This window comes from Chanodichthys erythropterus, chromosome 22 (assembly GCF_024489055.1).
Source record: "Chanodichthys erythropterus isolate Z2021 chromosome 22, ASM2448905v1, whole genome shotgun sequence".
NCBI lineage: Eukaryota > Metazoa > Chordata > Actinopteri > Cypriniformes > Xenocyprididae > Chanodichthys > Chanodichthys erythropterus.
In genome coordinates this window covers 28,468,918-28,495,570 of record NC_090242.1, presented here as the reverse complement: position 1 = coordinate 28,495,570, position 26,653 = coordinate 28,468,918, and the positions used below count along the sequence as shown (strand labels likewise).

The window sequence follows — 26,653 nt, the reverse complement described above, 5'->3', positions numbered from 1 at the left end:
ACGGAGCCAGGGAGAGGGGGCAGAAAAATGCTGTCGCTGTCTCTATATATGTATATATGTCTAAATATATAAAACCATGACGCTGTGTGCGAGAGAATGAGTGAATCAATGGTTGTGTGAATCAGTCACTCCAGATACTGTGAACAGCAAAACAGTGCTACATTGCCTGCACAAACAGCGGGACACGCAATGTTTTTAGACTAGTTATGGGCAGGTACAACACACAGCAGCTTTACATCAGCGTTCGTTCCTCAAGTCTGTGGAAACACGTGACCGATTCTTGACGTGCTCTAGTTCGCCTGTTCGAGCAAAGGCTTCAGAATGCGAGCAATTCCGGTGGAAAAGGGATATCAGCATACTGACTTGAAACTGTTTATTTTCCACTGAAAACTATTTGAACTTTATTAAAACTATTTGCATTAACTTACTGTGTTGGTTACATTTTGAGTCTTTGAGTCTGTTAAAAAGTCAACAAACTTAAAATATAAAACCAAAGATTTTTTGAGGTAATGTGTAGATGTAATGTAATGTTGTTAAAACAGTTTTTTTATTGAATTGGTATCGAAAAAGGTATTGTTCAAGAATCGGTATCGAAGTCAAGGTATCGGTATCAAAAAATTTTGAACGATATGCAGCCCTAATGGCAAGAATAGAGTAACATGAGGTTGACTAAATGACAAAAATCACAGCCATCCTCACACCTTTTCTTTTTCACATGCAATGCAAATACAAAATGTGAAATAATGATAACATTTGTTGCTAGCACATATTGCATATACACAATACCAAGCGCCGTGGTCCTCCGATGTTTGTTCTCTTTGCAAAGCTCTGTTATACCTACCGCAGACACTCATATACCAAACAGGTGGATGAATCATTGGAAACACGCACGGCTACCACACTGAGCTCTCAGGGTGTATATTTTAGGTTCTGCAATTATGCAATTAAAAATAAACCACATGGTAAGATTGATAGCACAAACTGGAGCAATAGGATCCTTTTCACATAACTCGAATGTGTGTACTTTCTGTTGCAGCGTGTGAATTACACAGATTTTTTTGGTCCATCTGGAGTCCAGAATAACTTCCCTTTAAAAGAGGCCTCTTCATAGCAATACTGTTTGCTAAAATATGTTGATGCCACAGCCATTGACAGTCAGTTCAAAGCCTGTTGTGTTAAAGTCTTACAAAATCAGGCTGGATTCATCCGCCTCAATCTGATGTCATCGATACACATGGAACGTTTTGTTTTGATATGCGTGTGAATATCCCCCCACCCCCACCCTCTCAGTCAGATGAAGGAGTCGACTTTACAGCCCATCATTTCTCAAGAGACCAACAGTTTGATGCGATCACATGATAGGTGCAAACCCCATTGTCCCCCATCTGGAGCCACTGAGGAATGAAATCAATTATGAGCACAGAGACCAAAACATGCTTCACAATTACAGGCAGTATTCTCAAGTATGTCTTTGAGGACACAATGGATGGCATTGTTCAGAAAGATAAACATACCTCTAAAACTTCATTATGTGGCTTCATTCATGCTTTGCTGGATGTCAGAGATCCAAATAAATCAGAGGATGGAGAAAACGCTCTGGTCTTTTATGGGGCGTTCAGTATTTGTTGTTGAATTATAAAGCCTGTCATTTCCTAGCGGGGTATCTGAAGGAGACAGGAAGATCAGATGGCTGTCTTGGAATCTGTGGACAACTCATCCCAGATCTAGTTTGCATATGGTCAGACATATTTTTCCACTGCTATATTTGTGTTTGTGTGCACACACACAAGAAAGAGAGTGAGAAAGAGAAGAAAAAAGGTACTAGCAATTCCAAAGCAAACATTGTTGTGGTATAGAGCGAATTTCCTGTGTAGTACTACGGTTTTACAGAAAACATCACACTATTTACTGTATGTCGTCATATTCTCCACAAGACGTGATGGTGCATTTTGATGTGTCTTGGCAGCTTGCGTGAATCTTGATACGGTTCAGCTCTCTGCCTCAAAAGACAAAGGCCTCTTCAAAGTTTTACAATGAAACAATGAAAGCCATACTTTTCAGAACTCCTGAGTGAAAAATGTAAACATTTATTTAAACAGTCTTCTCATTCTGCACTTTTGCATCATTCTAAGATCAGACAGATGAAGATATCACAACTGCCCACATCAATTTTCCCCCTTCCATATAAATGGCAAATCATACTCTTTTAGATTTATCTGAGGTTGTGTGAAATAGAGATAGTTATTGGGAAAGGGTTATAGCATAAACATATTATATTACTATATACACCAGTTACTTCAGGTCCTCAAATCTGGAGTGCTGATGTCTCACCACCAGTATCAGCACTGGGATTGTTCAGTGTTTTGTATCACTCTGATTGTCTCTGCATGTTCTTGACAGGCAGCATTATTTTAAATTGTAATACTATTTTACAATATTTACTGTTTTTACTGTATTTTTGATCAAATATCACCAATCAGGCATAACATTATGACCACTGACAGGTGAAGTGAATAACACTGATGATCTCTTCATCACAGCATCTGTTAGTGGGTGGGATATATTAGGCAGCAAGTGAACATTTTGTCCTCAAAGTTGATGTGTTAGAAGCAGTAAAAATGGATTTGAGCGAGTTTGACAAGGGCCAAATTGTGATGGCTAGATGACAGGGTCAGAACATCTCCAAAACTGCAGCTCTTGTGGGGTGTCAAAAGTGGTCCAAGGAAGGAACAGTGTGAACCGGCGACAGGGTCATGGGCGGCCAAGGCTCATTGATGCACGTGGGGAGTGAAGGCTGGCCCGTGTGGTCCAATCCAACAGATGAGCTACTGTAGCTCAAATTGCTCAAGAAGTTAATGCTGGTTCTGATAGAAAGGTGTCAGAATACATATTGCATATGGGGGTACATAGCCGCAGACCAGTCAGGGTACCCATGCTGACTCCTGTCCACCGCTGAAAGTGCCAACAGTGGTCATGTGAACATCAGAACTGGACCACGGAGAAATGGAAGAAGGTGACCTGGTCTGATGAATCATGTTTTCTTTTACATCACGTGGATGGCCGGGTGCGTGTGCATCGCTTACCTGGGGAACACATGGCACCTGGATGCACTATGGGAAGAAGGAAAGCCATCAGAGGGAGTATGATGCTTTGGGCGATGTTCTGCTGGGAAACCTCATGTCCTGCCATCCATGTGGATGTTACTTTGACACATACCACCAACCTAAGCATTGTTGCAAAACTTGTACATCCTTTAATTGGAAATGGTATTCCCTGGTGGCTGTGGCCTCTTTCAGCAGGATAATGCACCCTGCCACAAAGCAAAAATGGTTCAGGAATTGTTTGAGGGGCACAACAATTAGTTTGAGGTGTTGATTTTGCCTCCAAATTCCCCAGATCTCAATCCAGTCGAGCATCTGTGGGACGTGCTGAACAAACAAGTCTGATCCATGGAAGCTCCACCTCACAACTTACAGGACTTAAAGGATCTGCTGCTAACATCTTGGTGCCAGATACCACAGCACATCTTCAGGGGTCTAGAGGAGTCCATGCCTTGACGGGTCAGGGCTGTTTTGACACAATATTAGGAAGGTGGTCAAAATGTTATTCCTGATCAGTTTATACAGCTTGGTACATAGACTTCTTAAAAAAAAAAAAAAAAATCGTACTGACCCAAAAAAAATTTTTATTAGTATTATTTATCTGGCCTGAAATTATTTTTGAAAAATCCACTTTTCCAGTCCAGATTGAATCTGGAGTTCAATATCAATCCTAGAATCATTTTTAAGTATACAGATATAAAAATGCCAGGAAAGATGCCAACACCACATGCCTTTCTTATCCGAGTAACTCATACAGATCAAATTTTTCACTAATACTATAATGATGCACTTCCAAACTTAACTGTGCTCTATGGTGCCAAAGGAAACATGTTGCGGTATATGACCAAGCACAGGAGAAGAGAATCAGAGCACTTCTATTGAAAGTGGCTATTTTACTCTTGACTAATAGAAGGGTGCTCTCTCATGGCTGAAGTGCCTGAACAAAATGTTCTTAAACCAGCCTCTCACAGAGACGAATCACCAACAGTGTCTTATTAAAAACAGAGCAGCAAATGAGATGTCTTTGTTTTAGGTTTAAGACAGCAATTTATTTTGTTGTGCATAAAAAAAATGCATAATTTATTATAACTTGTTTTCAGATAATATATTTGCATTACATAATAGAGTTGTCTGCAATAAAATTAAATACAGTTAAGTCATAATTAGGTATGCTATAATATTATAACTCAGGCTGATAATGATAAGTCAATAAATAATTTTCATGTTATGGCTGATAACTCATAAATGGATATTAAATTCTAAAAAAAAAATAATCTGAATAAATAAAAAAGAAACACTTAATTCAGTCATTTTTAATGCTACTAGTGAATTTAGACATAACAACATTAAAATGTACAGTTTCTAAAATGTATATTGAGATTAAGATTAATTAATTAATTAGTTTTTAAATATTAACTAGAGTGTTAGATGACTTCAAAGCTAAACTAATTGCAAAAATACATTAAATAGTTATTTTATTAATCATATTTTTTAATAATTATGTAATAATTTAGCTTAATGTAAATATAATTCTACAGAAGAAAAATATTCATACAGGTTTGAAACAAAATTAGGGTTAGTAAATAATGATCTACTTCTGCTGACATTACTTCTACTTTGGCTGTTTGTGTTTCCTTTATAGCCTTTCATCCTCATGTCACTTAATATCATCTTCATTTTAAGATTTATGATTTAAACCCTCTTTATAGTGGCATAACAATAACAATCTTTCATTCCTAATGGAAGGGGAAGAATTATTGAGCTGTCATCGGGTATTATTCTCAAAGTTATGAGCACTTGGGTTCTTTTGACCTCTTAAGGACAGTGTTCGAGAACACAAAACATATGCACACATAACATAAGATATTTATGTGTGCATGTTCACTTCCCTGCATGCATCAAATACACAACAAGCCGTATAGTATAACCTTCTTCTGTGCTGGATATCTACATGTGTCCACTTGAAACAGTCCGCAAAAGAAGGAGTGTTTACATTACATGTATTGTCTGGAGTCTCAATATTGTCTAGAACTCTTGGGGTGCTAAAGCAGAAGACCACAGAAACAGGATATGCAGCTTTCATTTTCCTCTGTGGGCCAGAGATCTGTCTTCACCGGCTCATTCTCCAGCGTCTCTGCTCTTCTAAACAATGACACCCTCCCTGCTGAGATCTCCTGTGGGCAGCTTTCATATCAGCGTTAGCTGTGTCTGTTCAGCTGGGTGACAGAAATGTCTCAGACTCTGGGGCCGTCCAATGGGAGTGCTGTTTACAGCCTGTGAAAACACCAGGTCGCCACATCTGGAGCCATCTGGAACCTCCCAAAGTGGAGATCTCCCCCAGTCTGTCTACATATGCACAGCGTCTGTCTTCTCTAGAGGTCAAGAGGATACACGCAGACCTTACAGTTGTTCGTCAACCTTTTTTGTCTTATGTACCCCCATAGCCCTATCAGCTAGTCTTAAGGCTGATTTATACTTCTGCATTGGATCTACGCCGTAGCCTCTACGCCAGGGCTCGTCAACTGGCGGCCCGTGGGCCAAATCCGGCCCGCCAATCATCTTCGTCTGGCCTGCGGCACCTCAATCTCCCTCCTCCTCTTTTCCTGGCGGTGCGGCTAAATTTGGTTAGATACGTAGCCGCAGTGGCGCCTACAGATGTACGGCTATATACGCACTGTTCGTACCATGCACGCTCCTCCGAATGACCTGAGAAACATTTTCCGTGCAAATATTTCAGCAGTTATTATGTGTGTCCTGTATTTCTGTCGACTGAACCAGCGATACCAATCATTCATGAATTAATCATTCTTTTGTCCCGATTCTTTCTTTTCCATGAATTGGTCAAAAGCGCTTGCAAACGCTCTGAAATGATTATGATTCATTCAGACCGCTCTGTCACTGAATCATCTGAAGTCGTTTCTCGGTCAGTAACAACAAATACAGAACTACGCAGCATGGCCCAGTGGATAACAGAACAAAAGCTTAAAGAAGCTGTGTTATTCTCGGTCCCGGAAGCGTTTCAATTCGACACACACCTCTTGGTTACAAACTACAAATCGATGATTAAACTAGTTTTAAATCGGATGAAACAGCCTCAGAATTTCCAACAAGACTGATGAGAAAAACAGGAGAAACGTGGAATGAATGAAGATAGAAGACTTTTAAATCCAAAAATCACCACCCTTACAAACATTTACTATGAATGAACTGTAGTAAATTACCATGGTTTGTGGAAATGTGGAATATTTATATTGAAAACTATGTTATAGACATTTATATTGAAATATATTTATTGGGTGGGTAGGGGAATATATAATTCATGTCTTTGTGAAGGTGTAGTTTTTACCTGTGTTTAGGCGTTTTTTATAGGCCTATGTATCATATTATAATATAATATCATTTGACAGTGGTAGTGAGTAGCCATGTATGGTTTTACCTGTAGTTACTGTGAGAACATATTCGTTTAAACCTAATAATTAATAAAATAATTTTTACCAATAAGACCCTCACCCCAAATTTTTGATTTCATAATCTGGCCCTCGAATGAAACTACATTAAGAGCCCTGCTCTACGCCATTGGCCAAGCATTGATTTTCATTTATACTTATGCGTCGTTCGTATCGTCGTGCAATTTCACATGCAGACCACTCGTAGGCAGTGTCCATGTGAATGTTGCTGGTGTAACCCACAGTATCAAGGCAAAAACTGAAGAAGAAACAGCTTGTTTACAGAACATTGTCGGAGAAGCAGCAGCAGTGATGGAGGCAAATAGACAGCGACTTCTGTTGCAGCTTGTTATATCAAAGAGTAGTTATGTCGCAAGAGGAAATATGATGCAGAAAGTATAAATCAGCCTATAAAGGAGTAGTTCAACCACAAATTAAAATTCTATCACCATTTACTCACCCTCATGTGTTTCACATAAAAGATATCCAATGTTGTTTTTTGTCCATACAGTGAAAACTAATAGGGTGCAATGTTGTTTTGGACCCCAGTGATGCATTGCACAAACGAAAACCATTGGGTGTATGAATGTGAGTAAATGATGACAAAATTTTTATTTTTGGGAATAATGTACTCCTTAATCAATGCTAAACCAGATTTACTATAATGGATATCATTCAGGATTATTATTATGTTTATTAAAGTGACCATCATAGTAATTATTTTAAAGGGTAATGAAAACCTAAACTAAATTTCCTGAGATTTTAACATTGTTATGTTTGCTAAACATGATAGAAGACAATGTTACTATCTGTTAGCTTTAATTGTAGGAGAAAACTAGTTAATTTTAATCTCTCTTTTTTTGCACTATTTTCAACTTACGGGTTTAAATTTGTCTTTGCTAAATAAAACTGTATGAATTGAAGCTGTTGCTGTGTTGTCAGTCTCAGCTCTTCCCCCTCTACTCTGTGGCTTACCATGACTACTTTTGTAGCATTTTTCAAAACTATGGTGAGAACTGACTGGTGCTAAAACAGGGGGTTTCATGACCCTTTAAGCAACAAACAGTTCATACTGTGACACATGAGCTTGTTTGTCTATAGGACAATTAATTATTTTTTGTAAGTTTTGACAGTTTTACACTAGATAGTGCAGGCTGATAGGTCCTTAACTCAATCTGCTTGCAATCACATCATTCTTTATAGGGCACAGCTGATTGGTTCCTGCTGTATCAGTAGCCAATGAGCTCACTGCTCAACCTTCAAATACCTGGTCAGTGTGCTTTCAGTAACCCTTCACCTTCCCCAGCTCCACCTGTATAGATCTGCTATACCTGCTTACTTGCTCACAGCAGCATGTCATGTATATATGTAGTTCCAAAAACATTTATCTTGGTCTCATCACTCCAGAGTTGCAGTAGTCTTGTATCTTTGTCAGCATGGACCCTGGCAAACTCTAGGTGGGCTTTTTTTGTGCCTGGGGTTTAGGAGAGGCTTCTTTTGTGGACGGCACCCATGCATGCCATTCCTCTGCAGTGTACCCCATATTGTGTCTACTTCTTTAGATAACTGCAGTGAACTTGCATGCCGATTTCTTCAACCCTTCTCATCAGAAGACGCTCCTGTCGAGCTGTTTACTTCTGTGGACAACCTGGATGTCTCTGTGAGATGGTTGCAGTTCCATCTTTTGTAAATTTTTGTACCACTTTTGCTACAGTATTCTGACTGATAAGTAAAGCTGTGCTGATTTTCTTGTAGTCTTCACCTTTCTGGGGTAAAGAAATTATTTTCTTTCTCAGGTCTTGTGACATTTCTCTTCCATGTGGTGCCATTGCTGACAGCATGAAATGGGAAGGGGTTTTAACACCCTTTTATAGTCAACTGTCTGCTGGACACCTGTGTAATGAATAATTAAACTCACCTGTGGTTGAATTCTAGTCTAAAATTTCGTTTTGCTCCAGAGACTTTCACGTTTTTTTGGGGGGTGTACTCATTTTTGCATCACCCTAATTTGAGTAAAACTGAAAATTCTGTTCTCTAAGTTATATTATTAACCTTACTTTCATGTTATAAGTTAAACAGATGTTATATAAAACTTGTCTTGTTAACATTTTGGAAATTGTTTATGTGTTCATTGAGATATTGTTTAAAATGTTACTTTTCAAAGGGGGTGTACTCAATTACACTGAGCACTGTACCTACTAGAACCCCTGGTTGGCACTCACTAGTTTAGATGAGGTGAGGCCTGCTGTCATCCCCTCTCTCTTTCTCTTTATGCCTCGAGCTCAGGGTTGCAGGAAAGTCTTTCGGACGGTTGCCAGCATAATGAACAGAGGGAATGTTTTCACAACTGGTGAGCATTTACGCTCACTAGAGGCTTTCTTATATACAACAGCATTATTTCCAGAATAACAAGCTGCCTCTAAGGAACTCACGAACCACATTAATAAATACAAATGCTGTCCCTGCATTTCCTCGGCTCTGCCATTAAAGTTGGTTTTCAGAAAGAATGCAGCCTTTACAGAGTACCGGAAAAGATCGGTAAGATAAAAGCTATATGATATCATGTTCAATGTCTTTACTATGTCATGCTGCAGGGGTCTGAATTGTTAAGAAAAAGCAGAGAACTACGGGAGATTTACAGGGCAGTCAAAGAAAAAGGGGTCCTTATGATAATGAATAGATAAATCAGGTGGGAGTCTGGGGTACCAGCATGTAGTTGCCACTGGTATCAGAGACTAACCATCTTTAAGTGCTGACTGCTGTTGGCGTCTTGAAGAATTACATCTCATTCTTAAAGGGATAGTTCACCCGAAAATAAAAATTCTGTGATCATTTACTCACCCTCTTTCTAAACACATATGCTATTATTTTTCCTATGTAGAAATCCTCTCTCATAATGCAACTTTAAAGTTTCATTATTCTTTTCTTTAGTGTAAGACATGTTTTTGTTTTATTCCTGTAGCACAAACAGTTACATATATGCATTTAGGAGACTCTTTTATCCAAAATGACTTCAATTGCATTTAAGGTGTACACTTTATCAGTTCATACGTCCCCTAGGACTCAAACCCTTGACCGTGGTGTTGCTATCTTCATGCTGTACTTTTTAAGATAATGCTGCATTGTTAAGAATGGCACTGCATGGCAATGTTAAAGTCATGAGTTCGATTCCCAGGGAATGCATGACAAAATGTGTCCTTTGATAAAAAGATAAAAGATTCTGCCAAATGCATAAATGTTAAAGGTGTGTTAACATTCATCTATTCCCTCATTAATGAACTCATTAGTGACGGGAGAGGCCAGAGGTAAATATTTTCACTCCATATATAAATTCAATGGATTTTCCTCCCGTATGTGTGTCTGTATAAATTTATGAGAACATTTGGCCAAGCTCAGGTCATTCATCATAGGTGTGCTTTTCATGATATCAAGCTCAACAAAAGTTTGTGTTCTCCTTTGCCAAAGAGGTGTCGTTCGTAATTTATTTAAGACTATGATCCTCTGTCTCACTAAAGGAAAAGCGGAGAAAAAGATCAGTCTATTCACCTCCACCTCCATCTCTCTCATTTTATTTGACAACTTGTTTTGATGCCTTCAGCTGCCTTCAGCTTCAGCCAGAAAAGATTTGGATCTTCATTAATGAACTTAATTTGATGCATAATGACTTCTCAAACTTATTAGACCTTCCAGTAAATGTGACCATAATAAACAGAAAATTAGCTTATTCGCTATTATTGTATACCCTACAGCTGTGTTAATAGACAAGCCCTACACGTCTGCTAACGTGCACATGCCCAAAAGTCCTAATAAATATGCCTTTGATTTAAACAATATCAAAGGACAATACTGCTGCCGTGAATTGTTTTAATAAAGGGATATTAAATATAATTTTCCATGCTTTTCTCAGAAGTCTAATTATTACCTCCTTTTGTTTGAATCTAAATGACCAAATTAAATCTGTTTCCAATGCAATATATTTGATTACATTTGTAGATCAGTTCACCTGTTGATCTCAGCCTTGTTTTCTCTCATGAATTATTATGTGTGAGTTTCATAATGGAGTTTTCACCCCATCAGAGCTTTATGGTCACTAAATCAAGAGCATTTACTGTAACCCCAGAGACGCTCATAACTTCCTGCTCAACCTTTGCAGGAGCTCTTTGAAGTAAAACACCGGGGTGTCAAAATCAAATCCTGTTGCTCATCAGCTCAAATGAGCTGTTTATTCCAATCCAATGCCATAAAGCTTAATTTGAATCCAACCTCGGTCCAAATCAGTTATTAAAGCCAAACATAATGTATTCTGTAATACAGATACCACTGTGGTATTTTGGCAACATATTATAAATAGACGTTGTGCCAGGAACCAACACATTTCAGTGCATGCCTTATGCATTACTATGTATTTTGACACTCAGGTTACATTATTATTAGTAAAGTAAGACCATACTTCTAAATAATGAAGCATATTTTGTGGTATGATCATGTCTGTGGATAATTATTTTATATTGAACTTCATATTCTGTGTGCGAGTTTAGCAAAGCAAACATCTTCTCGTACAGAATAAGTCGGGTTGTGTGTTCCAGTCTGTCATTAGAATTTACTAGCCAAGCGTGACTCAAAAGATCAGGTTGTAAAGCCGTTTGCCGTTCACCTTTTGGGGCCATACGCTAACGATTATGATAAGATTATAGCGGCCCGGACTCCTTCCAACCTTATCGGTTATTTGAAACAACGAGGAGAAAATACAGCGTGCTGTTATTCAAAGCCATTCAAGGGAGAGAACAGCAGTGTGTTATTCTGTAGTTGGATATTCTGCCCATCAATCTCTCTTGTTTTTGAGTTTAAATAAAACAGCTATTGTTAGAGACAGCTGCGAAGGATGAGGTAGCCATTTCACTTGACATATGTCCAGTTTTTCTATGATAAACTGCTTCAGTAGGAATAATGCGGTTTTTGGGAGGCACATTTATTTGAAGTTTTGTTTTCATGTGCCTTACATGAGTTGGAAGACTGTAGACTATGTGTACTAGCGTGCAATTTTTACGAGGCAAGCTATAAAATAGGCAAAAATAAATGAATAAATAAATAGACTTACACTGAAGGTCTTTGGTATTTTTGGTCTGTTTTGACTAAAACACCAACCACAATAGTGCCAAAAACACTCAGAACCCTAGTGAAAAATAAATAAACTAAAATGTATTTGAAATATATTTACTTCATGCTAAGTATACTACAAATACATTTACATATTATGTACGTAATATGTAATAAAAATACCTTGCAATTGTACTTTTGGTATACTAAACTGGTATTCTTAAAGTCTGCTAATGTGTAGAAGTAGTGTTGAGGTCCAACTAAAGATATGCATAAATATATTTTAATTGTGCTAAAGTGGAACTATTGCAAGTATACTGTAGGTACACTTTATATATCTTGCATTCAAAGACAGATTTTATTCAAAGATCCTACTGTCCTTATCAATAGTGACATTAAAACACATTTTAGGCTTAATATTAAGAAATGTGCATTGTGTACTCAAAATAATTTAATTATAATTTTTATATCAGTAAGTCTCAAGCGATATAACAGTAAATATGTGCTGTACTTAGTATGAAATAAATGTATTTTAAATGTATTATTTTTTTACTAGGGAAGACCTTAACAACCGCATAACAACATCCTGATTTTTTCACAGGCAAGAGCAACTGACATTTTTTATCATAACATGCAAAAATCTAGCTTGAACTTAATTGTGCTTGATTAGATTTGCTCAGAGTTGTTTAGAAGCATCAGTTCATCTGTTCTGTGGTTTGTTTTTCATATGTTTTTAGAGGAGTTTAGGAAAGACTGCACACTATAATCACTTGGCAGATTCATTGTTTCAGCTCTTTAACCACGTTTAACTGCAGCTGAATAGCTTATATGGATCATATTAAATAAAAATCAGGACCATGGCTGTTTTTTTATACTGGTTTTTCCCTAGGACGTGTTCCATGCAAAACGTATGAGCATTTGATATCCATTTATAACGTCCATAAATAACAGCCTAGGCAGAGACTTGATTTATTGTCTTTTATCTATCTTGAGAGATGCCTGCCCTGTAGACAGTAGCAGGAAGAGAGGGCCGTGGAGACAGATATCTGCAACAAAGTTCTTCCAACGAAAGAGATACAGCAGATCACTGGGTTACTGGGGTTTATCATGAGGTTAAATGCTTGAAGTTCAGTTCAGAAATGCATCATAAAAACCGTAGCTAACAAATACCAATGCACCACACCACAGTATTTTTTTCCCATAACATATGGAGATAAGGTAATTATAAGTATAAACATAATGACATGCTGATAAAGACTGTATGACTGAATAATCTGATCAAACTATTTTTATAGAACTATTTTTAAAGGGGAAAATGTTGGGTTTGAACTCAAAGACAAATGCAGCATTTTCTCTAGAAATATTCTCTAGACATTGAATGCATGATATTTTAAGATGAATAAAAAGTAAAAGTTGTTTTAATTCTATGAAGTAGTGGTGATGAACGAGGCATGCACATTGGTTGGTAATCCAATAAAAAACATTACAAATAAAAAAGTTTAATAAAACAATGAAATATTTGTTTTATTAAATTAAATGATTTCGCTTGTGAAATAATGTGAATACATTCAGTATCCTGTAAATTATATCAGTAATAAATCATAGGGACACAGTTAGCAACAAATGACAATGATTCCTGATTTCTATATTGGTTGTCCAAATAAAACGACATAGTTAATTCGCATCTTGAATATTTCCAATTCACAGCCAAATCATATTTCATAAGCTTTTAAAGACATCATAATAGTCATAGGTGGAGAGATACAGCCTAGATAGTCCATATAGGCAGATCTTATGAAAGGGACATATATTATTTCTGGTAGGTAGATGCTTTGAACATCTGCCATTGCTGTTGTATAAATCTTAAGTCTTCTATTCTTTGCGGATAGGCCTTACGGGTAATTTAGTCATGGTTTTCATCCCAGTCTTTGATCTTTGTTTAACTTAATTTTTTTTAGAAATATGCTTTTGAATCAGTTGCTGTGATCTTTATTCGTAGTATAGGCCAAGAATAGCATGTTTGGAAAAGTGCACTATACTATTCTGCTTCCATATATAGTAGGACTTGTATACTGTTCAAAGTATGTAATTTTCTGTAACAGATTTTGTTTGTTTTACTAGTGAAACCACAAAAAAATAGTTTAATATTTAAGTATTAAAAGCACATCTATGGTTCAAGGAGAGAACAAACACATTATGTTGTGGCGATTGAGACTGTTGGTCGGTGTTGGCGGCAGGGTCTGCAGCGGAGCCTTGATATCCTAAGATGTGGATCAGCCGTCTTCATCTCAGTCTGGTCTGAATTTGATCTCGGGTGGGTGGGTGAGTAACGAGGGGGCAATTAACGGCTTCTCTTCCCTCTTTTCACACCCTTTGTGCCAAATGAGCCTGTTCTCTGGTGTTAAAAATTAAGGTCTTAACATATAACACCTGTTCAATTAATGCCCAAGGAATTCAGAATAAAAGACCATATTAATTACACACTCTTAGGCCGCTCCTAATACAACACCGATGGAGGGCTGGAGCCCTTATATCCAAGCACCTGACAATACTTTGCAATCAAAGTGTTAAGGAATTAATTAACGTTAAGTCTTTTTGAAAGCTAGGTGTAAATGTTATCAAGGGCTGGTTCCTTTTTAAGTACATTCATGTTGGTCTAAAAGCATTCGCAAAGGAAATGTCTTCCATGAACGTGCCGGATTTCATTAACTTGCTGCTTTTAAAAGTACTATGTGTGCGTGTGATGAGATCCACAGTCAAATATTAGCATTGAAGATCCAATTCAGGGTCATTGTTATTTCACTTAATGAAACAAATTCTGATTATGTGTGTTAGGTGAGCATTTTTGTGACTCTTTCTGTAGATTTTTGGTTAAAAGTTTCTGTCCTTGAGTCAAACACTTATTAATTTAGAAATGAAACAAATTGGCGTGCCCGAAAGCTGAAAAATGCTGCCTTTGTCAAGTCAAGTCAAGTCAAGTCACCTTTATTTATATAGCGCTTTTTACAATGCAGATTGTGTCAAAGCAGCTTTACATTGATAACTGGTACATAAATTCTGGCTGCATGGCAGCTCTTAAAGAATAGTGTCAATGCAGGCAGATCAGAAGCACTGTTGGATACGTTGAATATCAAATGTCAAGTCAAATGTCAAGTGTCCCCAACTAAGCAAGCCAAAGGTGACAGCGGCAAGGAACCCAAACTCCAACAGGTGACATCAGGTGGCAAACAAGTGGCAAATAGGTGTTAAAATGGAGAAAAAAACCTTGGGAGAAACCAGGCTTAGTCGGGGGGCCAGTTCTCCTCTGGCGAACAGTGCTTTTTTACGATTCAGGTTGCTATCATAAGTCCGATAGGATCACAACAATCAAAGTATTTATTTAAGTTCCATCCAGTTGAGGATTGTATTCATCACACCGGTATGGACGGTTTGTTGAGGACCTGTGGCACTGGCTGTCATGTTGATGATGTCTTCACAATGGATGATCTAGTCGACTTGATCTCTTTGTAGCATACGGAGGTAGGAAGGAAACAAGGTACATCTGAATACAATGATTGTGCCACATCCTGTCTAGTGAGATACCTTCATCTGATCAATTTTTGAAGGCATCCTTTGGTGCCTATAATAATCTTTGTGTGCAATTGCTGCCTGCAAAGTCATTGCCTGTTAGGGCAGCAAGGCAACAAGTCAGCTGCCTAAGCTTTCGGATGCAGCCTTCGTCTTCATGGAAGAGTCTTTGAATCATTCACTCAATTGATTTCAACTGAAACACTCAGCTTTGTTTCTCAAATTGAATGAGTTCACTCGATAATGTCCACTCTGGTTTTGGAGACCAATACAAATGTCTGTCCCCTCAAATAGTGCCCTAAGGGTATACGGTGTGATTTCGGTGTCATTCTCTCAACTGATTCGCTCAATAACACTGATTCATTCAGTAATGAAACACAACTTCTGCATGTTGCTTGAATATACAATAGTTGATTCTGCTTTGGCTTTGTTTGGACATCTATCACTGGCAGAGCAAAACTGACAAAGTGCTTGGCAATATTGCATATAAAATGCAAGTTTCTTGATTATTCATTTGTTTATTGAAATGTTTTATAAAAGCAGTCACACTTAATCCTGCTGTTGGTTTCTATTCAGAACAGCACCATACATCTTGATGTAGTCTGGTTTTAGATAAAGCAATCTTGCCTATGTGACTGAAGCACATGGAGGCTTTTCAGGAGTGCACTGGAGGCTCAAGGATGAACATAAGTGTTTGTAGTGAGTCTCTGAAGAGCCATTCATAATATCAGAAGGGATTAAAAGACAGGCTTTTGGGTCAAAAATCTCTTCCATTTTCAACAAATGGGGATTTTTACTGACTCATGTATCTTATATTTATGAACACACTTCTTTAGATAAGAGTGTACTGAAAATGATTTAGATTTAGAATATGTAAGTTATAATTTCCCATGACCATATGTTTACTGATCAGACTTAATTGTTTATTTTGAGATGTTTAAAGGGGACCTATAATGCCCCTTTTACAAGATGTATTATAAGTCTCTGGTGTACCAGAATGTGTCTGTTAAGTTTCAGCTCAAAATACCCCACACTTAATTTATTATAGCTTGTCAAATTTGCCCCTATTTGGGTGTGAGCAAAAACACACTGTTTTTGTGTCCCTTTAAATGCAAATGAGCTGCTGCTCCCAGCCCCCATTCCAAAAGAGGGCGGAGCTTTAACAGCTTGTGCTTCGGTTGCTCAACAACAACAAATCTGGAGAATCTCACGCAACCAAAATGATGATTGCCAGTAATGGTGTTCAGCTTTACATTGTTCAAACCAGAGTCGGACACTGATGGAGAGACTCAGGAAGAACTTTTAGAAAGCATCTGGACATTTCTAAATGGTTAGTGGATACATTTAGTTGCTGTGGAGTTGATTCAACTCATCCACTAGCATGTGTCGTCATGTTAATCTTTTGTGCAAATCCAGCATTGAATTGACCCTTGTTTGTGAAGCAGTCCAGTGTAAATTGACTGCATGACAACAACACTCTACTACAACTCTTCCTCTTCTCTAAAGCAGCCCAACACCCTTTGTTGCGTGTTCTCAGGGGCAGGGTTTATGTTAATTTTGGGGTTTCTGATGTCACCAACCCGGGAAAAGTCCCTACCAGCCGTTTGTTGTAGTCCTTAAAAAGCGATTTCTGTAAAAGAAAATATCTTCCTTCGCATTGAACTTTGAGCGTCGTAACTTTGCAATTGCTGTTTATGCTCAAGCAGCAACATTATACTCTAACTAAAGGTAAAAAAAATAATCATAATCAAGGACCCCTTTAAATTCTTACTTTGTTTTGCAAACCAACATGTTTTGGTTAATGCAATTTGTGAGTTTTTGTTGATAAGCATTATGGCGGTTTCAATTAGGAGAAAAGGAAGTGAACTCTACCTCTAAGAATATTTGGCAAGGGTAATTTCAACAGTTAAAGATGCATAAGCTAAAAAGTGCCTGACACACCTTTTCCCTGTGAATCTCCCATGCCCAGCTCATGCCCTGTGGAGGGAAGCCGATGTTTATGAGAGACATTATAAGGGTGTTGGTATAGATTACTAGATCGCAGAATGTGCAAAATGTCTTCCATATGATATCCACATATTCTAAACCAGACATTATGGCTGTCTGTCAATCATTCAGCTCATGAAAATTTTCACATGAACCATAATTTCCATTTTTTGTGTGAGCCCCTCAAATAATAACTAGCACCAGTTTGCATGATATGATGACAAATATCGTACTAAACATGGTTGCAAACCTTCAGACTTTAATAGAGTAATATAATCAAGTTTTATGCAAGTAATAAATGTTATAAATCTCATATGCTTCAACTTTTAACACAGGGCCTGTTGCAAAAGTTTTCTTGGAGTTTGGGGTGGAAGTACATCTTTTTCTGACAAATAAAAGCTTGAGTGCATTAGAATAATTTAATTTTAGTAAAGGAACAATGTGTACAGTATTGTCTAGGGGACAACATGTTTATTACACCCAGTTGTTTGGCAAATCGATAAATGCCAAACTTCACTTAACACTAACTTGATCAGTTTGATGTACAACATGCCAGTGGAGAAAATGAAACCAGAAGGACTCAGAGGATTAAATGAGACACAGCACATCTATAAGAAGGCCATAACTAAGACACACACACACACACACACACACACACACACACACACACACACACACACACACACACACACACACACACACACACACACACACACACACACACACACACAGCTGGATAATGGACACAGGTGACTTTTGGTCCACTATGGTTCATCTTGAGGTGCTCATTCTTTAATTTTCAGCATGATTAAATTTTTTTTAAATTTTTTTTTTTTTTTTTTTTTTTTTTTTTTTTTACTTACATTAGTACAAATGTGTTATCCTTGAAGCTAGTGTTCACCTAAACATTGACTTTTTTTTTAATTTAACCAAAAATATGTACTCAATGCTGATATTTTAAATTTAGTAAATCATGGTTCTCAGCTGTGTCCTGCCCAAGTTTACTGTTTCAATAGGAAATACAACAACATAGGACAGAAAACTTTGTGTCAAATCATTTTATTTATTTGTTTATCTTGTGTATTCCCTACAGTTGATCCCCACGGAATATTCACTTTATGTCTATTCACTTGAATAGTCATTTTTGGCCGCTATTGTGGTGCAGAAGGAGACTGCAAAGATTTTCTTTACTTGTCTGTCGTAAGGCTTCTTTTCCCACCTCTCTTATCTGGGGGGTGGACACTCCCGGGGAAGTTTCCACCAAAATTATCAGACCAGCTTGTGGAAAAGGATGTGTCCCTCTAACATTGAGGAAGGCATCAGTGATATCTGCATAGCCTGTTGCTGAGGACAAGAGCTTACATCATACAGTATATAGATTAAGATGCAGTCACAGTTATCGTTTACTGGGCAAAATCCAGTCAGACTTCTGTGTGAGCTGTACTTCACACAAACTCAATTGTATTAGCATACTTTAATAATATATTTTGAGCCGCATTTTGGTTTGTAGCTTCACCAAATATTAGTAAACCATAGAAGATCACATAGGATAGCATACATGCTGCTTTGCTAAAGCTATACGACATCCGAGATCTGATGATGACGATAATGCAGTAATTTCGAACGTCTTTTGTCAACGTCGGAAAGGTCAATGCTTTGGAGCATGCTTGGATTGGATTGATCACTCGAATTGACAGTTCTTGCACTTACCATTTGCCATAGAATAGAAGCACACAACTGGGAGATCAGCACTCATCCACTAGGATCACATTACTTATGACTTATTCTTTACATGTTTACACATGCGAGTATTTCTTATGTTCATATATTTGAGCTATTATTGTCATGCATGCAGGATTTTTCTTCTTTCCTACAAAAACCATCTTTGTGTTTCATTTGATTGGGTGGACCAGCTGTCAATCTGAGTGGCCCATGGCACTCTTGCATTTATGTAGCCTTGCCACTGATATGTTCAGTAAATATATACATTTCACCATCTGTCACCCTCTGTTCACAGGTCCTCCAGGAAAACGGGGAAGAAAAGGAAACCCTGGTGAGTACCTGTACATTACACACACATTTGTACATATCTCATAGTTTAAAAATGACCTGAACCTAACCTAAAATTACAGCAAAACAAATGTTGAGCAATTTTCAGCTGTTCTCCAGGAGAAAGACTTTCAAGATCCTCTCATGCGTTCCAGACCTTTCATTCTTTGCGTCATGTTTGATTTGTATTTCTTTGAGGAACCATTGAACAGATGGAAATGTCTGTTCATATTATGCAGTTTTGTAAAGACCTTTTCTCTTTGGTAGTCATGGTGACGTTTCTATCATATTGATCAGTGGGGGTCGAAGAGAGACATTCTCCTTGTCGTCAGTCATTTTCCCAGCATGCTGTTTGTTTTACTGCTGATCTTTTAACCTAAGAAACCTGAGAGAGCTTTGAAGTTGACAACACCATGATCCAGCAGGCAAAAATGCTCATAATTATGATGTAGCTGCATATTTAGTGTTTAAACAGAAATCAATGCCTTTCAGTTATTCTACAGGTAAAGTACAATGAATTTCATCTTACTGTACATTTTGTAGCCCGATTTTGTATTAGTAGGCAAGGCTGTGTACCCTCTGCCAGACTCCCCAGACAAAAAATTATATTTCACTAAAGTATTTTAAATAATCCCTGTACTTGCACAGAGATTACCCACATTTGCAGTGGCCATCAACCCTGATGTATTTTGTTAATAGATATTTAAAATAAATATATATATAAACAGTTTTAGGCCTTGAAACAAGCCAATAAGCAGTGTTTTCCAGAAGTATTTCTCTATCGGTCATCTGTAGCAGTTTTCAACCCGTCATAGAAAATGAATTGTGGTCTAGAAAATTTTTCAGAGCACCTCTTTGTGCAGCTTTCTGTACTGTGGAAGTATAAATGTCCTTCCCATGATAATACAGCCATAAAATACATATCAAGTAAATCAACTTAGGAGCAGCCCTGCACTCAATATACTTCTAGTGACAGAGTTACAATTTATATTATATATACACTCACCGGCCACTTTAGTAGGTACACCTTGCACCTTGCTTCGTGGCATAGATTCAGCAAGGTGCTGGAAACATTCCTTAGAGGTTTTGGTTGATATTGAATTATTGATAGCATCTGCTGCAGATTTGTTGGCTGCACATCCATGATCCATTCTACCACATCCCTATTTCTAGTTTTTAACAGGGCAACCCGCCCCAAAAAAGCGTATTTTACCCCCTGGAACATGATTTCTTTAGCGATTGGGCTAGTTCGAGAAGCAATTGGATGGGTTTTGTTGTGAAAACCTGGAAACCCTGCCTAAGATTAAGATCTGGTGGCCATTTTAGTAAAGTAAACTCATTGTCATGTTCAGAAAACCAGTGTGAGATGATTTGAGCTTTGTGACTTGGCGCGTTATCCTGCTGAAAGTAGCCATCAGAAGATGGTACACTGGTCATGAAGGGATGTACATGGTCAGCAACAATACTCAGGTAGGCTGTGATGTTTAAACAATGCTCTGTTGGTACTAAGGTGCTCAAAGTGTGCCAAGAAAATATCCCCTAAATCATTAAGCCCAAAGAATAGTTCACATTTTACACGTGTGCGAGAGTCAGCGTACAGTTTGCGTGAAGAGAATTTCGCCATCAGAAGAGTACAGGCACTGCCGGATTTTTGTAACCGCGCATACTTGTAAATGCAGGTCACACATGCACATTTAATTATTTATTTTTTTTCCCGCAGTAATGAGTTTATCCACAAAGTGGCAACCGTGCTCTGGGGGCATTGTTTCACAAGGTAGTCAAAGAAAAACTGCAGAAACAGAACAGACCGGAATTCATGCAAGCTACAGCGACGTTGGAAGCCTATAAAGACGAGAGATTGTGTGAAGAGGTTAGAAAATACAGTTTAATTTGTACAACTCTAGCATGGGTTGTAACTCGTGGCGAGAGATTGCTCAAAACTGTGCATGCACAAGTCAAATGAAGTATACTTTCCAAGGCTGTGCGTTTGACTGTGAACGTACACTAGCGTATTTATAAAAAAATGAAGTATACCCAGGGCTTTACACCACCACTAGCAGCCTGAACCGCTGATACAAGGCAGGTAGCTGACAGGAGTGGCACTGGTGTGGTTTTCTGCTGCTGTAGCCCATCTGCTTCAATGTTTGACGTGTTGTGTGTTCAGAGATGCTCTTCTACAGACCTCATTTGTAACAAGTGGTTATTTGAGTTACTGTTGCCTTTTTGGCCATTCTCCTCTGACTTCTGCCATCAACAAGGCATTTTCGCTCACAGAACTGCCGCTCACTGGATATTTTGCCTTATTCGGCCTATTCTCTGCAAACCGTAAGAGATTGTGTTGGAAAATCCTAGTAGATCAGCAGTTTCTGAAATACTCAGACCAGCCCATATATAGTCTTTTCATTATTATTAGTATATCATGCTGCTTGGTAAGCTAAACAACTAACTTGGTGAATTTATGCTGAGCCACATGATAGATAAATAATCAGCCTTGTTTCATGAAGTACAAATATAAATAGCCATCCAAGAAAAACGCTTTCCTGAAGTTGTTTCCTTCTGGGAGGTCCTTCTCTGCTCTTACCTGGAGTTATGAAAATATAATCAAATTCAGGGCATGTAATTGTCTTGCAAACCTGACTTGAACACACTCCTTTACACTTGCAAAATGTATTGTGCAGCTCTGTTTACTGACAGCTCTGGTCAATTAAACCACTTTTATAGTCCCTCGTATGCGATATAAAGTGGATTTTTCTGTATCTGGAAACCTTATGCGTAACGTAACGGCCCATTTCTGATTAATTCTTGGGTGGGTGGTGGCAGTAAATAAGGGAGATGTTTTTCTCTGCCGTGGGGCTGCTGCTCTGGTGGTCCAGTGCATTCGGTGGCAGGCTCACTATGTTCATCTTCAGTCTCATTGTCGTGTTCATGTTAATGACCATGCAAGACGACCACTGATGGGCCAAATTCATCACATCATGCTCGGCATGCGGAGCCTGGAAGTGATCTCAAAGCAGATATGATGCACTAACTGTGTCTTTGTTCTGAGTGTGATGACTTTGGCGATTGATGGGAGGACTAACAACCTCCAAAACACACAGCCATGGTGTCCATAAAAAGCTCCTCTCTTGCCGCAGGGCTCTGGGTGACCTAAACTTGACACAGTGGGAATCTCCTTTCCTCTATTCACCATGACATAGATGGATCAAATCTCCTGCGTGGCCGTGTGACTGAAAGCACTCTTATCACCGCAGCCATTAGTAGGAGTTATCGCTTGTTTACTTGGCTTTCTGATCCTGTCCGGGGCAGATCAGGATCCTCCCACCACCGTTTGTGTCTCCGGATCCATTCGGTGTCACATTCCACTCCTACTATCACATCCCTCAGGCATCAGAGCAGAGAGACATGCCAATGACTGTCTTGTGCATTATGTTCATTGTGTTGACCAAAAGCGAGGGAAATACCAACCCAGATGTTTACTTATGATGCTTTTGACACTGCAGGAGCTTGACCTCTTCACAAACGCCTTCACATTTTCCATTGAGAGCATGATTCAGCATTATCTGGTATATACCGCATGATTTTGTACTGCTGAAATGATGAGCCTCTAACTCAAATCTGATCATAGTAGACTGCAGACCACCACATAAATGTGAACTTATTTCACAAGAATGCTTTTTTGGACACCAGGATCATTCCCACACAACTGGAATGTTTTGGATTTCTTTCTTGCCTGAAATCTTTAAAGATTCTCCAGATTCATAGACTGTTGAAATCTGTTAAACCAGCACAGAATGAGTGCTGTTAAACATGTATTTCTGTAGACATTTTGGCCTTCTAAGTGCAGAATATCTATGTTAACGCAGAGCCTCCCACTATGAGCGGTAATTCTTTTACAGCTCAGAAGACTTAATGGAGTTCTCGGCTATGTTTCATTTTAGTATCAACTTTGTCTCAGATGTTTCTCATAAAATTCCTTTGCAAAAATAAAACTCGACACAAATGAGACAACTGTTCACATACAGCACGAGTACAGAGCTATAAAATGAGCTGCTCTGAAAATTTGATCTTAGAAGTATTTATTGAATAAAGCTTGAGTTAATATTGAAAACCAAGTCTTTATATTGCAGACTCTGGTATTTTGGCAACTTGGGCATGATTTGAGATGTTGTTTATACCTCTTCTGAAACTAAAGACGAGACACATGTGAGATGAAGTACTGAGCATTAGTGTTTTGAATTTGGCTGATTTAAATGTGCCACCAAGTTAAAGTTATCTACCAAGCTAACATAGATGAGGTTTTGTCAAACTTTTGAGCATGACTTAGATGTTTTTTTTTTACTATGTGCCATATGTTTCTATACTGTTTGTTTGTTTGCTAGTTATATATACACTGATAAAAATGATTCTGTGGTGAAGTAAATACTACAGAAAAAAAACAAAACAAATGCAATTTCTACATGGAAAAAGTTAGTTCAGGCAAGAATTTAAGAATTCAAGCTTGTAAAAATTAAAGCGTAAATATCAACAATCTAAAATTAAGTAAAACCTACTTAGCACCGGGCCATGAATAATTAATCAGGGTGATTTTTTTTTTTTTTTTTTTTTGCTGTTTTCCAGCTGTATTTACACAGTTGTTTGTAGTTATACTTAGTAACTTGTGGATTTCTGGTGTTCATTTTCTACTCAAAATGACACATTCATACTTAAATTATTTTTCTAATGTTACCGTCATTGTGTATTGTGTACACAGTATTGAAGTCTCTGTGTTTGGGCAAGTGCTGCATTATTAATATTATGTAGATATGCTGTCTGCATGATACCTATTATTTTCTAAGTTTAATTCAGTGTTATAATATTAAAGTAAAAAGTAAAAAGTATTGCCATATATAAACTTTATTGTAAGTTACTTATTTTCTTAGTAAAATTTAGTTAATTAGATTTTACTTAATTCTACATATGAAATTAATTAAATTAAAAATAAATAAGTAATATTTACTTAATTTATTTATGAATGTTAAGTTCAATAGTAAGTACTTTACTTTTTAATAACAGGTAAGATGTAAAGAGCAGTAGCAGTAAGATTTATTTAAAATGTGTTTGTACAGATTGTTACAAGGATTTTATCAAGTAAATCCTACAAGTTATTTTTTTGCAGTACTACACACAATATAATTAAATATGATAAAATGAATATAAATTAAATATTTATTTCACTAATTCCATTCAGAAAGTGAAACGTGTATATTATATTCATTCATTACACACAGACTGATATATTTCAAATGTTTATTTCTTTTAATTTTGATGATTATAACTGACAACTATCCCAAAATTCCCCAAATTCAATATCTCAGAAAATTAGAATATTACTTAAGACCAATACAAAGAAAGGATATTTAGAAATCTTGGCCAACTGAAAAGTATGAACATGAAAAGTACGAGCATGTACAGCACTCAATACTTAGTTGGGGCTCCTTTTGCCTGAATTACTGCAGCGATGCGGCGTGGCATGGAGTCGATCAGTCTGTGGCACTGCTTAGGTGTTATGAGAGCCCAGGTTGCTCTGATAGTGGCCTTCAGCTCTTCTGCATTGTTGGGTCTGGCATATCGCATCTTCCTCTTCACAAGGTCAGGCGAGTTTGCTGGCCAATTAAGAACAGGTCCTTAAACCAGGTACTAGTAGTTTTGGCACTGTGTGCAGGTGCCAAGTCCTGTTGGAAAATGAAATCTGCATCTCCATAAAGTTGGTCAGCAGCATGAAGCATGAAGTGCTCTAAAATTTCCTGGTATACGGCTGCGTTGACCTTGGACCTCAGAAAACACAGTGGACCAACACCAGCAGATGACATGGCACCCCAAACCATCGCTGACTGTGGAAACTTTACACTGGACCTCAAGCAACGTGGATTGTGTGCCTCTCCTCTCTTCCTCCAGACTCTGGGACCCTGATTTCCAAAGGGTTTACTTTCATCAGAGAACATAACTTTGGACCACTCAGCAGCAGTCCAGTCCTTTTTGTCTTTAGCCCAGGCTAGATGCTTCTGACGCTGTCTGTTGTTCAAGAGTGGCTTGACACAAGGAATGCGACAGCTGAAACCCATGTCTTGCATACGTCTGTGCGTAGTGGTTCTTGAAGCACTGACTCCAGCTGCAGTCCACTCTTTGTGAATCTGCCCCACATTTTTGAATGGGTTTTGTTTCACAATCCTCTCCAGGGTGCGATTATCCCTATTGCTTGTACACGTTCCCTGCGCCTCTCTCTTTTAATGTGCTTGGACACAGAGCTCTGTGAACAGCCAGCCTCTTTTGCAATGACCTTTTGAGTCTTGCCCTCCTTGTGCAAGGTGTCAATGGTCGTCTTTTGGACAACTGTCAAGTCAGCAGTCTTCCCCATGATTGTGTAGCCTACAGAACTAGACTGAGAGACCATTTAAAGGCCTTTGCAGGTGTTTTGAGTTAATTAGCTGATTAGAGTGTGGCACCAGGTGTCTTCAATATTGAACCTTTTCACAATATTCTAATTTTCTGAGATACTAAATTTGGGGAATTTTGGGATAGTTGTCAGTTATAATCATCAAAATTAAAAGAAGTAAACATTTGAAATATATCAGTCTGTGTGTAATGAATGAATATAATATACAAGTTTCGCTTTTTGAATGGAATTAGTGAAATAAATCAACTTTTTGATGATATTCTAATCATATGACCAGCACCTGTATGTGTGTGTGTGTGTGTGTGTGTGTGTGTATTATATATATATATATATATATATATATATATATATATATATATATATATATATATATATATATATATATATATAATGATGGCAGGACAAGTAAAAATCTGCCCATTCAAGTTGGCAGTGCTCAGAGCTGTTCCACCTATTCACTTCTATTAATCACACACAGACTTTTGCCAAATCTGGAGTTGCTCAAAAGTGGAAAAGAAACAAGGGTCTATTTATATCTGTGCTGCCATCCTTTGATTGATCAATGTTATGAGCCAGAACCAGGTTTCTGCGTGTGCAGGAATGTGTGTTGTGTTTGTATGCAGAGTGCGATTTGTAGGGGGGGACGGGGGGGATTTCCCCCCTTCTGGTCTATGTATCCCTGCCTCTGCTGAAAAAATATCCTCCCCGGGTGATGCTACTCCACAAACCACCAACAGAGCATATAAAATACCAAAAATAAAAAATAAAAATATATATATTTTTTTAAAACATTGTCAAATAAAATGCTGCGTTTATATAGAACTGTCTCTTTACAACCACAACAAACGGGACACTTCTCAGACGCGCATTCCGACTTCGCCTCAGCGCCAGGCGCAAGTCAAATGAGCGCGGAAAAGGTGCAGGTGACAACGAGTGAGCTTCAGTTGAACAACAGTGAACTGCGGTCAGATGAT

The 26,653-nt window shown here is 38.0% G+C and overlaps 1 protein-coding gene across 1 annotated transcript in view; it reads left to right on the top strand.

Annotated features, from left to right (window-relative positions):
• The window catches only part of LOC137012084 (collagen alpha-1(XXIII) chain), a 118,844-nt gene that overhangs the window by 70,515 nt on the left and 21,676 nt on the right, over positions 1 to 26,653 (top strand). The window contains exon 3 of the mRNA XM_067375118.1: positions 19,215 to 19,250. Coding sequence (XP_067231219.1) covers positions 19,215 to 19,250 — 36 coding nt within the window. The remainder of the gene's footprint in view (positions 1 to 19,214; positions 19,251 to 26,653) is intronic.